At 32.5% G+C, this 14,071-nt stretch overlaps 1 protein-coding gene across 1 annotated transcript in view; it reads right to left on the bottom strand.

Moving 5' to 3' along the window:
- LOC150101173 (store-operated calcium entry-associated regulatory factor-like) overlaps window positions 1–14,071 on the bottom strand; it is a 144,009-nt gene that overhangs the window by 42,447 nt on the left and 87,491 nt on the right. The window contains exon 6 of the mRNA XM_090401453.1: window positions 10,457–10,553. Within this exon, the coding sequence (XP_090257579.1) occupies window positions 10,457–10,553 (97 nt within the window). The remainder of the gene's footprint in view (window positions 1–10,456; window positions 10,554–14,071) is intronic.

Here is a 14,071-nt window from a genome sequence, read left to right on the forward strand (position 1 = left end):
ACAAAGATCTGTATTTAAGTTTTGTCGATTTGGAAAAGGCATATGAGAAGGTGGCAAGAGAGAAGCTATTCAATACGCTACAGTTATATGGCGTCAATGGGGCATTATATCAAGCAATACTTAGTCTTTATTTGAGTTGTAAGTCAGCAGTTAGAATTGAAGGAAGTACAGGAAGATGGTTTAATGTTAAATCTGGTGTGAGACAAGGATGTACATTATCCCCTCTGTTATTCATTATCTATATGGATCACATTATGAAGGAATGTGGTATTAAACCTGATATCAAAATTGGAGATGTTAATGTCAGCTCTTTGCTTTATGTGGAAGATGTTATACTTCTAAATAAATCCGCTACAAGTCTGCAAGATTCTCTGACTAAATTGAATAGCTGTTGTAATAGATATGGTATGAAGGTCAGCAATAAAAAGACAAAGACAATGAAAATAGGCAGAATCATTGAAAATGTCAACTGTGTTGTGAATGGAGAACCTGTGGAACAAGTAAAACATTTCAGCTACTTAGGCACGATTTTTACTGAAGATGGTAAATTAAATATAGAAATAGACAACAGAATCAGCAAAGCTGGTATGGTGGGAAGTCAATTGAATAAATTCAATTGACTAATATTCAATGGAATAAGAAAGAAATTAGTCGGAACACTAAATTAGCTGTATACAAGACAGTGTTCAAACCAGTTTTAACTTATGGATCTGAGAGCTGGGTCAGAAGTAAAACACTTGACCAAAGACTAGAAACCGCAGATATGAGCGTCCTGAGAAAGATTAGGGGAGTGAACAGATGGCATCAATGGCAATATCATATTAAAAATGAGGATAATAGGAAAGAACTTGACATTGTCAGCATCCAGGAATGCGTTAGCAGAGCTAATCTCAGGTGGTATGGTCACTTAAATAGAATGGGAGAGGAAAGATTAGCAAAACAAGTGTTCTCTGCCAGGTTGGCAGGAAAACGACCCAGAGGAAGACCAAGATATAGGTGGATTGATACGGTACAAAGTGCCTTAGATGATAGAAATATAAGATCTGATAATGTTGGAGTCTTGACAAGTAACAGACTGATTTGGAGGAAAATTATAGATAGGAAGTTAGTAATGATGTAATTTTTTCATGTAGTACTGTCATATCCTGTACACCCCTTGAGGGTACATGGCAGGAATTTGATGATGATGTTGAACGAATTTGGATTTGATGGTACCTGTCCTGCTTGATTTCAGGTTCTTCGAATAGACTTCTTCACAGAGGTATTGCTCGGCAATTGGCCGATGACAGAAGGAGATATTTTTGAGTAAGCTTCCAATATAATATGATGAGTCCCATTGTTAATTGTACGGGCTTGATCATTAATCTCATTATGTCGCTTTGCTGCTTCAACCCGTGCCATGTTACCAGCATGATTATTTTGGTTAATTCGTTTAATAATGTTGTCGCCAGCTGTATGAATATGCGTATGGCAATGCATTTTTTGAAACTGATCACATTTCCAAAAAATCTTTTCTTTATTTTCTTTGTCTTTTATAAATAAATGACCATTATCACTCAATTTACGCTTTATCTTCTCGCTTAAAATAAATTCCACAGGCATCGTGCAATAACTGTAATTAATTTACAAATTGGTTCTTAAACTTCGAACTTTTAAACACTTACCAAAAGAAAAAAATGTCGGGTATCGAACTTCTGAGAACACGTGACGTAAAACTATTTAATTTGAAATTTCCAGTGCAGAACTTCACTTTCAAATATCTAAGCAGGAATATATTCAGAGTAGCAGCTCCAACATAGTAGTGAAACAGCAGCTTTTATACTCCGGGAACCAGTGGTTAAATTCAACAGGGGCTCTCCGGGTCCCGGCCACGGGACTTTTTTTATGCATTGGACCTAGAATATTTTTCTGTTTTGTGATTTTTCTCCCTTTACAGTAATTAAGCCTAATGTGAAACAGACAGCAATGACGTGTTACTGGGAAGTGCATATGATTATTGCAGTATTAACAAAAGATTCCGCGATCGAAAGATAAAACAAGCCACCAGTTGAGTTGAAATGCTAACTCTCTTCAACCGAATTCCACATGTGAAACTGCCATAACAACATTCACTATATATATATATATATATTTCTTGGTTTTAATACGTTTGGTTGAATTTCACTGCTGCTTTGCAAACTCACACACATCTAATTAATAACAATAGTTTTTAGTTAGATACTGTGTTTGCCATATAGTCTTGCTTGAGTCTATACAGCACAGTTTCTTTATGAGGGGATGTGATTCATTCATTAGTATCATTTTTATCCAAGTTGTCTCTAATTACACTATTTGTTGAGAAATATATTACACAGACTGCTCATACCTTATTCACTAACATAATAAAAGTAATTGTTTTTCTTGCCTCTGCAATATAGTGACTATTGGGGAGGGCGTGTTGATTACTGCGGGAGCAGTTACTATCACCATAACGTGCATGTGTTTAAGCTTTTTTTTTAATGTGTGAGGTATATGCGAAACTTTTTAATTTCTTTTTTCAAAAAGTAAAATCAGGCATGGTGTGAGTTATATTCGAGTAAGTACGGTATTTCAACTATGGATAAGTACATTGGTACCTCTTTAACCATGCGGAAGTCGCGATAGAAAAAATTGCAGCTTAGGTCGCATGTATTCGAGTTACATTCATTACTAGTATGTACTGAAATGCGATAAAACTTAAAAAAAATACATGATGGTTTATTTATTTTCAGATACAATCTAGAAATTATTGAAAAAAATAAACAAATAATAAAAAAACTAAACCAATACTATACTGATATCGGAGTTTGCGGTATCTTTCAGATACAATTTATTATCAAATATCACACACCATTATATAACACATTAAACCAAACTGACTTTAATTTTCTAGCGAATTAGCTTTCAGCGAATTTTTTCTGTAATGATATTTCCCCTGCGATAAATTTTCCCCCACGATGATTTTTCGTTTTGATGAATTTTCCCTGCAATTAAGTTTCCCAGCGATCAATTGTCTGTATCATAATGAATCATCCGTGAACCAAACCACTCTATTCAGGTTTTGTAAATATTAATATTCGATCAATAGAACCTGTAATATCTAAGTAAGAAAGAATATTTATAACTGTTTAATACGAAACAGAAACGAGGAAACTCACTGATCAATAAAATATTGCTTTCGCTGTCTAAGAATAAAAATATTATGAAATCTAATTAAAATCTAAATAAATAATACATAAAAAAAACTATTTTGTGAAATTTATCTTGCACTGCAATTAGTTTCATATATTATTATTATGGGCAACTCCAAGGTCCTTAGACTCATCAAGGGAGGCCCTAAACATCATGGCAAGAACAACTATTCAACATTCACACAGTATTTATCATACTTTGCTTTGAACTCATTCACAGTCATGGCACCCACAACAGACTCTGACAGCTTATTCCAATCATTTGCCACTCTCTAAGTAAAAAACCTAGCTCTAACACCCTGATGTCAAAGCTATATCATTTCAATTTTCTAGCGAATAACGTTTTCAGCGATGAACTGTCCGTAAACCACTTCATCAATTCTTAATTTACTTTTTCACCATGACAAACAATAACACATCATCCCCTCTATTTGTTAACAATTTGCTATTCTGTTAATGGAATTTTCTCATTTAGAAAATGGTCAAGTTTTACTTCAAAAACAAAAGCCATAATGTTTAGGGTCTCAGTTCATGCCAAAATACTTTTATGTTATGCCAGAATAGTTAAAAATAAACCAAGGAGGAAACTGAAAACTTTATTAATAAGAAACTATATGATTTAATGAATAAAATACAAATTGTCAACCAGTTTCACTAGCTACTGTCTAGCATTATCAAGGCGGTACTGGTGTAAAAATGCACCAAGTTACATGAATAAAGAAGCGTTAGTACCTATTAGGCCGTTACATTTGATAATTCTCGTTTGGACGTGCGCATGTGTTAGTCAGAATCCGGTACATGACCACGTGTTGTGTGGTTTTTTGCGAATTGTAGTTCTGTTAAGCTGAGAGAATTGATGAGATTTTTCCTTATGTCTTTGAGAATAGCACCTTGATTTCGATTTAAATTGCTGCCTGTGTGTAGCACCACTGCTGATTCTTTAAAAGTTCTGTGTCTGTAGTCATCCTCGATGTAAGACATAGAACTATTTTTCCAGTCTAACATGTGATTGGACGTTGAAAAATGGGGAGCTAAACCAGATGTAATTATTCTGTTGTGATTTACATCTACAATGTTCTTTCTGTCTTATTTCAAGACTTTGAGAGGTCTGTCCAATGTCAAAGTCTTGAAATAAGACAAAGAACATGTGGGAGACGTAAATCACAACAGAATAATTGCATCAGGTTTAGCTCACCATTTTTAGACATCCAATCACGTTACAGACTGGAAAAACAGTTCTATGCCTTACATCGAGGATGAGTACAGACACAGAACTTTTAAAGAATCAGCAGTTGCTATGCACAGGCAGCAATTTAAATCGAAATCAAGGTGCTATTCTTAAAGACATATGGAAAAATCTCACCAATTCTCTCAGCTTAACAGAACTACAATTCGCGAAAAACCACACAACACGTAGTCATGTACCGAATTCTAACGCATGCGCACATCCAAACAAGAATTATCAAATGTAACGCCTAATAGGTACTAACGCTTCTTTATTCATGTAACTTGGTGCATTTGTATTTACACCAGTACAGCCTTGATAATGCTAGACAGTAGCTAGTGAAACTGGTTGGCAATTTGTATTTAATTCATTAAATCATATGGTCTCTTATTAATAAAGTTTTCAGTTTTAATACATTAGACCAAATATGAACAATTAAACCAAGGAGGAATTAAATAAATTCCAAGACAAAGTAATGAACAAAAGCAATTTAAACAGCTAACCATTACACTACTTACATTCAAATTATTTATTTAGCATTGTTCTGCAAGTCTCTCTTCCACTATTTTTCTCAGTCTCTTTTCATGTATGCTTGCAAAAATCTTACCTGGAACACCTGGAAGAGAAATTCCTCTAATTCTCACATTCAGCTTTATGCCCCCCCCCTTTTTTTTTTTACATATGGAAACCATGCATGGTCTACTCCAATCATCTGTAACTGACCTTCTGAAATATGCAGTGCAACCACTGCAAAACTTTCATACATCGATATTTGAACAGTTCAGGTTGACCACCTACTTCAGCTGCCTTTCCAGATTTCAAGAAAGTAAATTATACTTGGCAAGAATGTTTTAATCCTTTTACACTCAAGCATGAGCAAATAAAAATTTGTATGTGAAAGTGTTTTCACAACTAGGCTATTTGCATATAGAAGCTGTTGGCTGCACATCCTCCTTTTTTTTTTTCCTCTCCAGATGTATAACAAGGGTCACTACTAGACTAGTTTCTACCTTCATTGAGTTCTCATCAGTAGGCACTAGATGCAGAATTAACCAACAGCCAAATTAATGTAAAAATTATATTTCTAAATACCAGTATCAAAATTAATTATCCCCCATATTATTAAAATACTCTGGATGATAATATGCATGTCTGAAAGGCTATTAAGCCTTTCAGACATCGATGTGAACTTAACATCTTCTAAATATATGAGTAGCCTAGTTAAAGATACTTCAAATGCAAACCTTCATTTGCTCATTCATGGGTAAAAGACTAAATTTTTTTCATGTATAGTTATGTAAGAGTGTGGTGAAGAGGAGTGTGAGGAGTTGATTTTTACATGGAGAATTGTTTGTGAATGGAATGCATTACTGGAATATGTTGTTAATGCAGGGGAGGTTAATGATTTTAATATTCAGTATGACAGATTGTCAGCTGAATGAACCTCCCATAATGAGCCTGCTGACTCCATGGAGGATGTAATAATAATAATAACACAGGCCTGCAAAATTTGAGTCATGAAAAGTTATCTGGAAACTATTAACTGTTTCTGATTTATTTTTGACTGCTGATTTCAAATATCTCTTCCATTCTTCTCTATCATGTAAGGATTTTTCACAAAATGGATCTCAATATTACAGTAAAATAGCTTTAAAATGCATTACAGGTATCCCTTGCTTAATGCGAGATTTGATTAACGCGGTGAAACTAATTGTGACAATCCCTTGACATATGCAGAAAGAATTTTAATCAACGCACCTTTAAATGCACTAAAATTCCACCAAACACGACACTGGTACAACCCATGCACATGGACATCATTGCAACTTTCAAAGCCTATTTTCTTAAAAAAACATTCTGAAAGGCAGTAGAAACAACAACAAGAGAAAACGCGATTAGGTTCAAAGAATTTTAGAAAAATTTTAACCTTAAACATGTAGTTGAAAACATTCATGACTCGTGGGAGCAAGTGTCTTCTAGCTCAGTGCTTCCCAACCTTACGGATGTCAAGGCCCCCCTTTGGAAAATTAAAAGATTTCATGCCCCCCCATCAGGAGAAATAAATCCTAATACAGACATACATTATTATAATATTTATTGTATTTATATTCAATACAAAACATACTCTTCAAGCATATTTCTTTCTGCACATTGCCGCACCTGTGCACACACTAGCAATGAAACGTTAATTTAAAGCACAAAAAACTTGGCCGTTTTAAATGAGCACAAGATTCTGCATTTGTAAGCTTTTTTGTACTTATCAATACCTTTGAAACGAAACTTATATGAATAAGCAGATATTTACTAATATTCATTAAGCACCGAAATACGCAGGAAGCAAAATTTGTGAACCAATGTGTGATTTTTTCCATTAAAATATAAAAAAATAATAAAAAAGAAATTATAAATAATAAAAACTAAATACGTTTCTTTTAAGATAAAAAATATCTACTTACTCTTAAAACATTTTAAATTTGTTTTTATTATTTCATGGTCCCCAAGGGGCCCATGGCCTACAGTTTGGGAAGCGCTGTTCTAGCTGCATGAGAGCTGTTTGGAAAACCTTTTGCAGAATGTGCTACTGACTTAGGTGGTTTTCAAAATCCTGTGAACAACATGGTTGAAGAGATTGTTGCAATTGGTAAAGATAGTGGTTGGTTTTAATGGGGTTGATTCGGAAGATGCTAAATAATTATTGGATTCAAATTCAAAAGATTTCAGTTACAACGATCATCTTGAAATTGAACAACGCGCATATAAAGACAACGAACAAATTGAATGTGAAGATGACATTCCAAAGGAGATAACAATTAAAGAACTGGATGCTATATTTCAGCTTAGAATCACTTAATGAATATGGATCCAGATGTTAACAAGGAATGCTTGTTTGCAGTGGTCTAGAGAGTCATTTTGCTTGAAATCGTAGAACTTATGCTGATAGGAAAAAACTAAAACTGTTCAAACGACTCTTGATAACTTTTTTTGATAAAAAATTGCAGTAACTAATGTAGGTACAAGCATTTATTAACATTTACTTCGCATTCATTTTTTTTATCTTTCCTAAAAGAGTACCACATAAAACGAATTATTAATACAGTAATCGATCATGGACGAATTGTAATTTTTACCATTGATTATTATATTTGATTAACACGATTTTGATATATGTGGTAACATCGAGGGATTAATTAATCACATTAATCAAGGGATACCTGTATATTAAGTAAATAACAGTACAGAGGCATCTTGCTAATTCGAACCCTCCAGTAATCCGAACTGTGGTTTGAAAGAAAAAAAGTTTTATTTATTACGTATTATTATTTTGTGTACTATTATTTTTATTTAATAATTATTATTTTAACTATTATTATTCATTTTATTATTATTACAATACAGTATAACGACCGTGATACACAAAAAGAGGAAATTCAAAACGTGCATAATTTGGTTAAAAATATAAATCCAGATGTTGAATTTCACAAACAGATATTAGGGAATGGATTACAGGTAGAACCGAAAGTGAATTTGAAATCAAATCAGAATGAATTAAAGATGATGATGACGATCAAGAACTTGGAAAAAAAAAATAAAACATGAAGAGGCGGTTGACAGTTTTAATATGCGTATAGAATGTGCTAAGCAGAATGATACACCATTCACAAAATTTGATTGCTAATGCAGCTCCGAGAAGAAGCATTCGAAAAAAGTTTAGCTTCCAAGAGCAAAAGATCAGCGACTTTTTTTTACAAAGAAATAAAAAAAAATTTTTTTTTGTCTGTTATTTTGTGAAACGTTTTTTTGTGTTGTGTACAAGAAAGTGATATTTTTTATGCAAATTAAGTTATGTACTGAACTATGCAATTTTACTAAATCAGAATCCTCAACATACAGGTTTTTTTAAGTTTTACATTACAGTACAGTAGCTTTTTTTTTCTCTATCAGTTACTTTATTTATTTAGAATTAAATTGATGTATCATTAGAATCTGATTTTGTCTTAAATGCTAGTTATTGTTGTCTCTTGGGGGAAAATTCGCTAATCCGAACGAGCATGGTTTTTATTAGTTTGGATTAGTGAGTTACCACTGTATTTAAAATTTTCCATAAATATTTTTGGAATGAAAGTATTAGAAAAAAAGTTTTTAATTAAAGTAATTAAAGATTAATCTTTAGTACATACTTTATATTTCGTTGTAGTGTCTTTTTCTTTTTCCTTCAAAGCTTCTTTTTGAACTTTTTCTGTGAAATTCTTTTCCCGGATCATCTCGGTGCAACATCCAGCAATAGTCAGTGATCATGTTGACATTCCTCCTGCCCTGATGCCTTCTTTCTATCTCCTTGATGTTCTGGTGGAATCGCTCTCCTTGCTCTTCACTGACAGTCCCCAGATTCTCAGGAAAGTAGTCTAAATGAGAGTTGAGAAAGTGCACTTTTAAGCTCATGGAGCATCCCAAATCCTTGAATTTTTCTGTAGCAAGTGTTCCACAATCATTTTATAATTGGGGTCCTTATGATTTCCTAAAAATTTGGTCACCACCTCTTTCAAAGCTTTCCATGCTTCTTTTTCAACAGTTGCCATTTTTTTTTCAAACAGTTTATCCTTCATAGGTTTCCTGATGTCTGGCCGATAAAAATACCTTCTTTCAATTTTGCTGTGGATAATCCAGGAAATTTTGCACAGATGTATTTAAAACACTCTCCTTCTTTTGACAAAGCCTCGACAAATTGCTTCATCAATCCCAGGCTTTATGCGAAGTGGGGATAAAGGGATTTTTTCCTGAGCAATGTTTCGTGTAACACATTTGTATTTCCAGGTTCTAATGTGTTCTTTCTCGCCATTCCTTCTTGATCCAATGTTGCTCTCAATCTCGGCTGTCCCACTCGCACAGGAAGCACGGGTATTGGTGTATCCTCTTTGTTAGGTGAATTTTGCAAACTCTTGAAGCCATCACAAACACCACTAAAAACACAGTTAAACGAATTTTGACGAATGACATCAACACCATTTACGACACTACGTAAAAACATTAAAAAAACCACAAACACATTAAATTAAATCTTCACACTAATTTAGAAAATATGCCACCTTTTAGAAATATGATAACCTTAGTAGTCAATGACTAAAGTTCAACTAAAGAATCACACAAGAAAATGTGTCTGACAACAGGAAAGTCATTCGTTATCTCGATGGATTTAAAGTAGCCACAGGCACTTTTATCTGCATTCCTCCCTCCCTCTCCTATCTTAAGAATGAGAAGTTTTGGGGAAATTTCTTTATTTACCATAAAAAGGCACTAAAAAAAAAAACTTTTACAACTAATTAGCTGTAAATAAAGGAGAATGAAAATAAATACCAATGTGCTGAATTTAAATCCAAATACTACTAATAAAATTTTACCCAATTTCTAATTTTATTGTTTTTACAATAAAATTAGAAATTGGGTAAAATTGGTGGGTGATGGAATTTTTTTTACTATTTTTTTCTGAACTCACCACCTAAAAATCTATAAGAATCAATTATTACTTCTCAGACAACTTTTCCATCGCAGGTCTGTGTAATAGTAATAATACAAGTTTAATCCGTTCAGCTGGGGCTAGACATAATGACAAATTATGTCTAGCCCAAGGTAAACATGTCACAAGCTAACAAACAGCAAAAATCTTTTTCTAAGCATTTACTCTCTACAAGATTAAAAAACATATGAAATGTGGCTACAAAGTCAGAATGCTTATTCCAGTTTGTTTTGCAGTTAATTTTTAAGAGAGACAGCTCATCTTAGACAGGTTTCATTCCAGGATGATTTAATTTCAATGCAATATAAATATTATCAGGAGATTAGCATTTAATTTTAGAGATTTCACAAATGTTGATCAACTTGAAACAGTAAATTATGCATCTCTGATATTTTATGAGCTAGCTAACATTTACAAAACACTGATTATAAATCACATGCTACATAAACGCTTTTCATAGGAAAAACTTATTATAAATACGGTAGAAAAAATTTCATGGGCTTTACTTACGGTCTACTACCAAACATATACCCAAGCAAACCGCCAGTCATGGCTCCAGTCCAAAAATTGGAACTTCCTGAACTACTTGAGGAACCCCTTGAGCAGCCTGTAACACATAAACATTTAGAAATTTAATGTATCATTATAAATTTATACTACAAGTTTCTTTCTTTTTGTTGGAATGCACAGTGACAGATTTAGGCACAGGCGGAGGAGGCAGCCACCTCAGGCCCCTGGCAAGCCACCGCAAGGCTAGGGACCCCTGGCCCACACTATATATATTTTTTAGTAAAAATTTGAAAAACTAATATTCCATTTTGTTTCAATTTTGTCTTAATTCTTGGAACTACTGTCTGTACTGTTGTTTATTGTAACTATATAATAAAATAAATTCTATTTTCATTTTTGTTTTCCAAATTGACCGCTTCAAATAAAGGTGCTATATACGGTTAAGGAACCAATGAAATTCTTGTAACCTTCAGTATCCTTTATCCTTTGTTGTGGTTCGGTTGTTGTAATTGTAATTATAAAATAATTGTTTTGAATATATATGCATATTTAATATTTTATGCCATGAAACAAACGTACTTGTCCAGGGCAGAAAAAAGAAAACGACGAAAGGAAAAAGAAAAATTATCGCTCTCTCTCAAAAAAACTCCTTGGAGGTTTTTTTGACTTCATCTAAATTTCAGAGCAACGAAGATCGTCAACCAACACGTGATGAACGAGACGAAAAAGAAGAAGATAGTCTAAAAATTTATAACATAATAGAAAACGCTGAAAGAAATGAAGAAAATTCTGCGAAGGAAGGAAGATGGTGCCAAATATGACAAAACAACCAACAATGCTGAACTTGAACGAGATGCGCAAGACACGGAGGAAAATGCCGAAGAAGAAAAAGAACGAGGTGCTGATGCAGATCTACATAAACAACCAGACTCCAATAATTTTCCAAAAGATATCGCTTTATGGCTGTGCAAAATATCAGAGAAAATGGTAAATTACTTCATAAATAATAAACTGTGCAATATCGGAGACATAACATCTTTAAAAGTTGAATATAATGACAGAAATCAGACATACTACAGAAATATTTCAAGTGTTCATTTTTACTGTGAAAAAGCAAAACAAAAGAATATCAAGAATGGCTTATTTTTTCAGAAAGTAGCAAAATGATTTACTGCTATGTTTGCAAACTTTTTACACGTTCTATTACTAAGTTTAGTACAGGATACAATGATTGGAAAAATCTTAAACGTGCATTGAAAGAACATATTTCCTCAATGTTGATTTAAAAAAAAAAAGATTGTTGATAACTGGACGTACTGATTCTCATTTGATTAATCAGATTAATAATAACAAAAATATTGGCAAGATGTTTTAAAAAAATTGTAGCCACAGTAAAGTTGTTAGCAAGTTTGGGTTTAGGATTTCGGGGGCACAGAGAAGATGAAAGTGTTGGTGGTGTTAACAAAAGAGGAAATTTTATAACTTGTATAGAATATTTATCACAGTTTGATGTTTATTAAAAATCGTTTAACAAGATATGATAATATCAGAAGTGGGAAGGTTAATTACTTATCTCATACGATATGTGATGAATTTATTGCTTTAATGGGGACTGAAGTAAAGGAGAAATTAATTTTGGAAGTTAGAGCTCTGTATTATTCGTTGATCATCGATTCCACACCCGATATGAGCCAATAGACCAGTTAACTTTTATATTGAGATACGTAAATAGTAAAGGAGATGTGCTGGAACCGTTTTTTTGTTTTCTGCAATTAAATAACCATCACGCAAAAAATTTAGAGGAACTCGTTTTTAACAATTTAAATGCTCTATCTTTAGATATAAAAAATTGTCGTGGCCAAACATACGACAATGCGGCAAATATAATGGTCTACAAGCAAGAATTAAGATGTTGAACGAATCAGCAATTTTCATTCCATGTTCCACTCACACACTTAACATTATTGGAAACTCTGCTGCAGAAACTTGTTCGAAGGCTGTTTATTATTTCGATTTCGTACAGAACGTATATAATTTTTTTTCTAAATCTACGCAATAATGGAATTTACTTACAGACAGTTTCGCCGATACAAATTTTAAACATATTAAAAGAATCAGCGACACAAGATGGTCATCACGAGCTGATGCCGTATCTGCTTTGCGATTAAATTATAAACATATTAAAACTGTTCTTATTAAAATAGGTGAAAATGAACTTGAAAAACCAGATAATAGATTGCAAGCCAAAACATTGTCAAAATATTTCGATAAATATGAAATTGCAGTGTTAACAATATTATGGGATAGATTATTGCAAGTCTTTCGCTTCAAGAAGTTAAAACACATTTGTTGCAATGTGTAAAATTTTTAAAATCTTTGCATAATTTTATAATGGATGTACAAAATGATTTTGAAAACCATAGAATGACAAGCAAATCTATTAACTGATGAAACAAATTATGAAATAAACAGGATAAAGAAACAAAAAAGACATTTTGATGAATTAAATACAGCATCAAATAACACGAACGAGACAATTCTAACAGGTCGCAAATCGTTCATTGTAGAAATTCATAATATGATTTGTGATAGATTAAGTACCAAAATTTCCACAAAAATTAATATGTATTCTAATGTGTTAAGTCATTTTCAATTATTTTTTGATCACGATATGAGTAAAGACGACATAAACGATTGAATTTCTAAACTGCAATCATTTATACATAAATATATATAAGAATGATATTGAAATTAGTTTTTCAATGACGAAGTACATCATTTCTTAAAATACATAAAAGAAGAAAAAATCACATGTCCATTTCAAATGTACAAAACAATCATTAACGGATTGCAATTAACTTTTCCAAATGTAGAAACAATACTAAAAATTTTTTTTTAACAATGCCTATTCATAATGCTTCTGGCAGAAAGATCTTTTTCCATCCTTAAGCGTGTCAAGAATTATTTAAGAAATTCATTGGGGCAAGATCGACTATAAAATTTGTCACTGATGTTTATTGAAAATTCCGTATTACAAGAATTAGAATTTGATTTATTAATTGACAAATGTGCTGCACAAAAAGTGTAAAGTGCCAGTATAATTTCATAAAATATTTATGTACAAAATACAGACTGTACCTGAATGTGATTATAATATTATCGAATTGTTCCTATAATATGTACTATACAATTAAAGTTACCTACCTATTTTCATATTTATATGTATACAAAACATTTTATAATTTTTGTTGTGAAGTAATTATTGTTATGTATGTATGTGTATGCATTGTGCAATTATACATAAAATATTTTTAAAAAAAATTAAAATGAATTGTAACTTAATTTAAAGAGATCCTGAAATCACAAACGCCTCAGGCCCCTTAATGCCTAAATCTGCCACTGGGAATGCATACAAATGATTGGAGTCAAAAACATTTTTAGCATTGCTGACTGAAACTGTTCTGAAGTTTAATGAAATTGCAATACTTTTAATTTATGTTACTAAACAAAGAGCAATACATTAGAGAAATCTTGCGGTACAATAGTAGATCTGATGATAGCAAACTTATCAGTTCATAGTAGGTGCAGTTTACATAACTGTGTTGGAAGTCAATA

The sequence above is a fragment of the Typopeltis vanoorti genome, chromosome 12 (genome assembly GCF_054136105.1).
Source record: "Typopeltis vanoorti isolate ZY-2024b chromosome 12, IOZ_Tvanoo_1.0, whole genome shotgun sequence".
Classification (NCBI taxonomy): domain Eukaryota; kingdom Metazoa; phylum Arthropoda; class Arachnida; order Uropygi; family Thelyphonidae; genus Typopeltis; species Typopeltis vanoorti.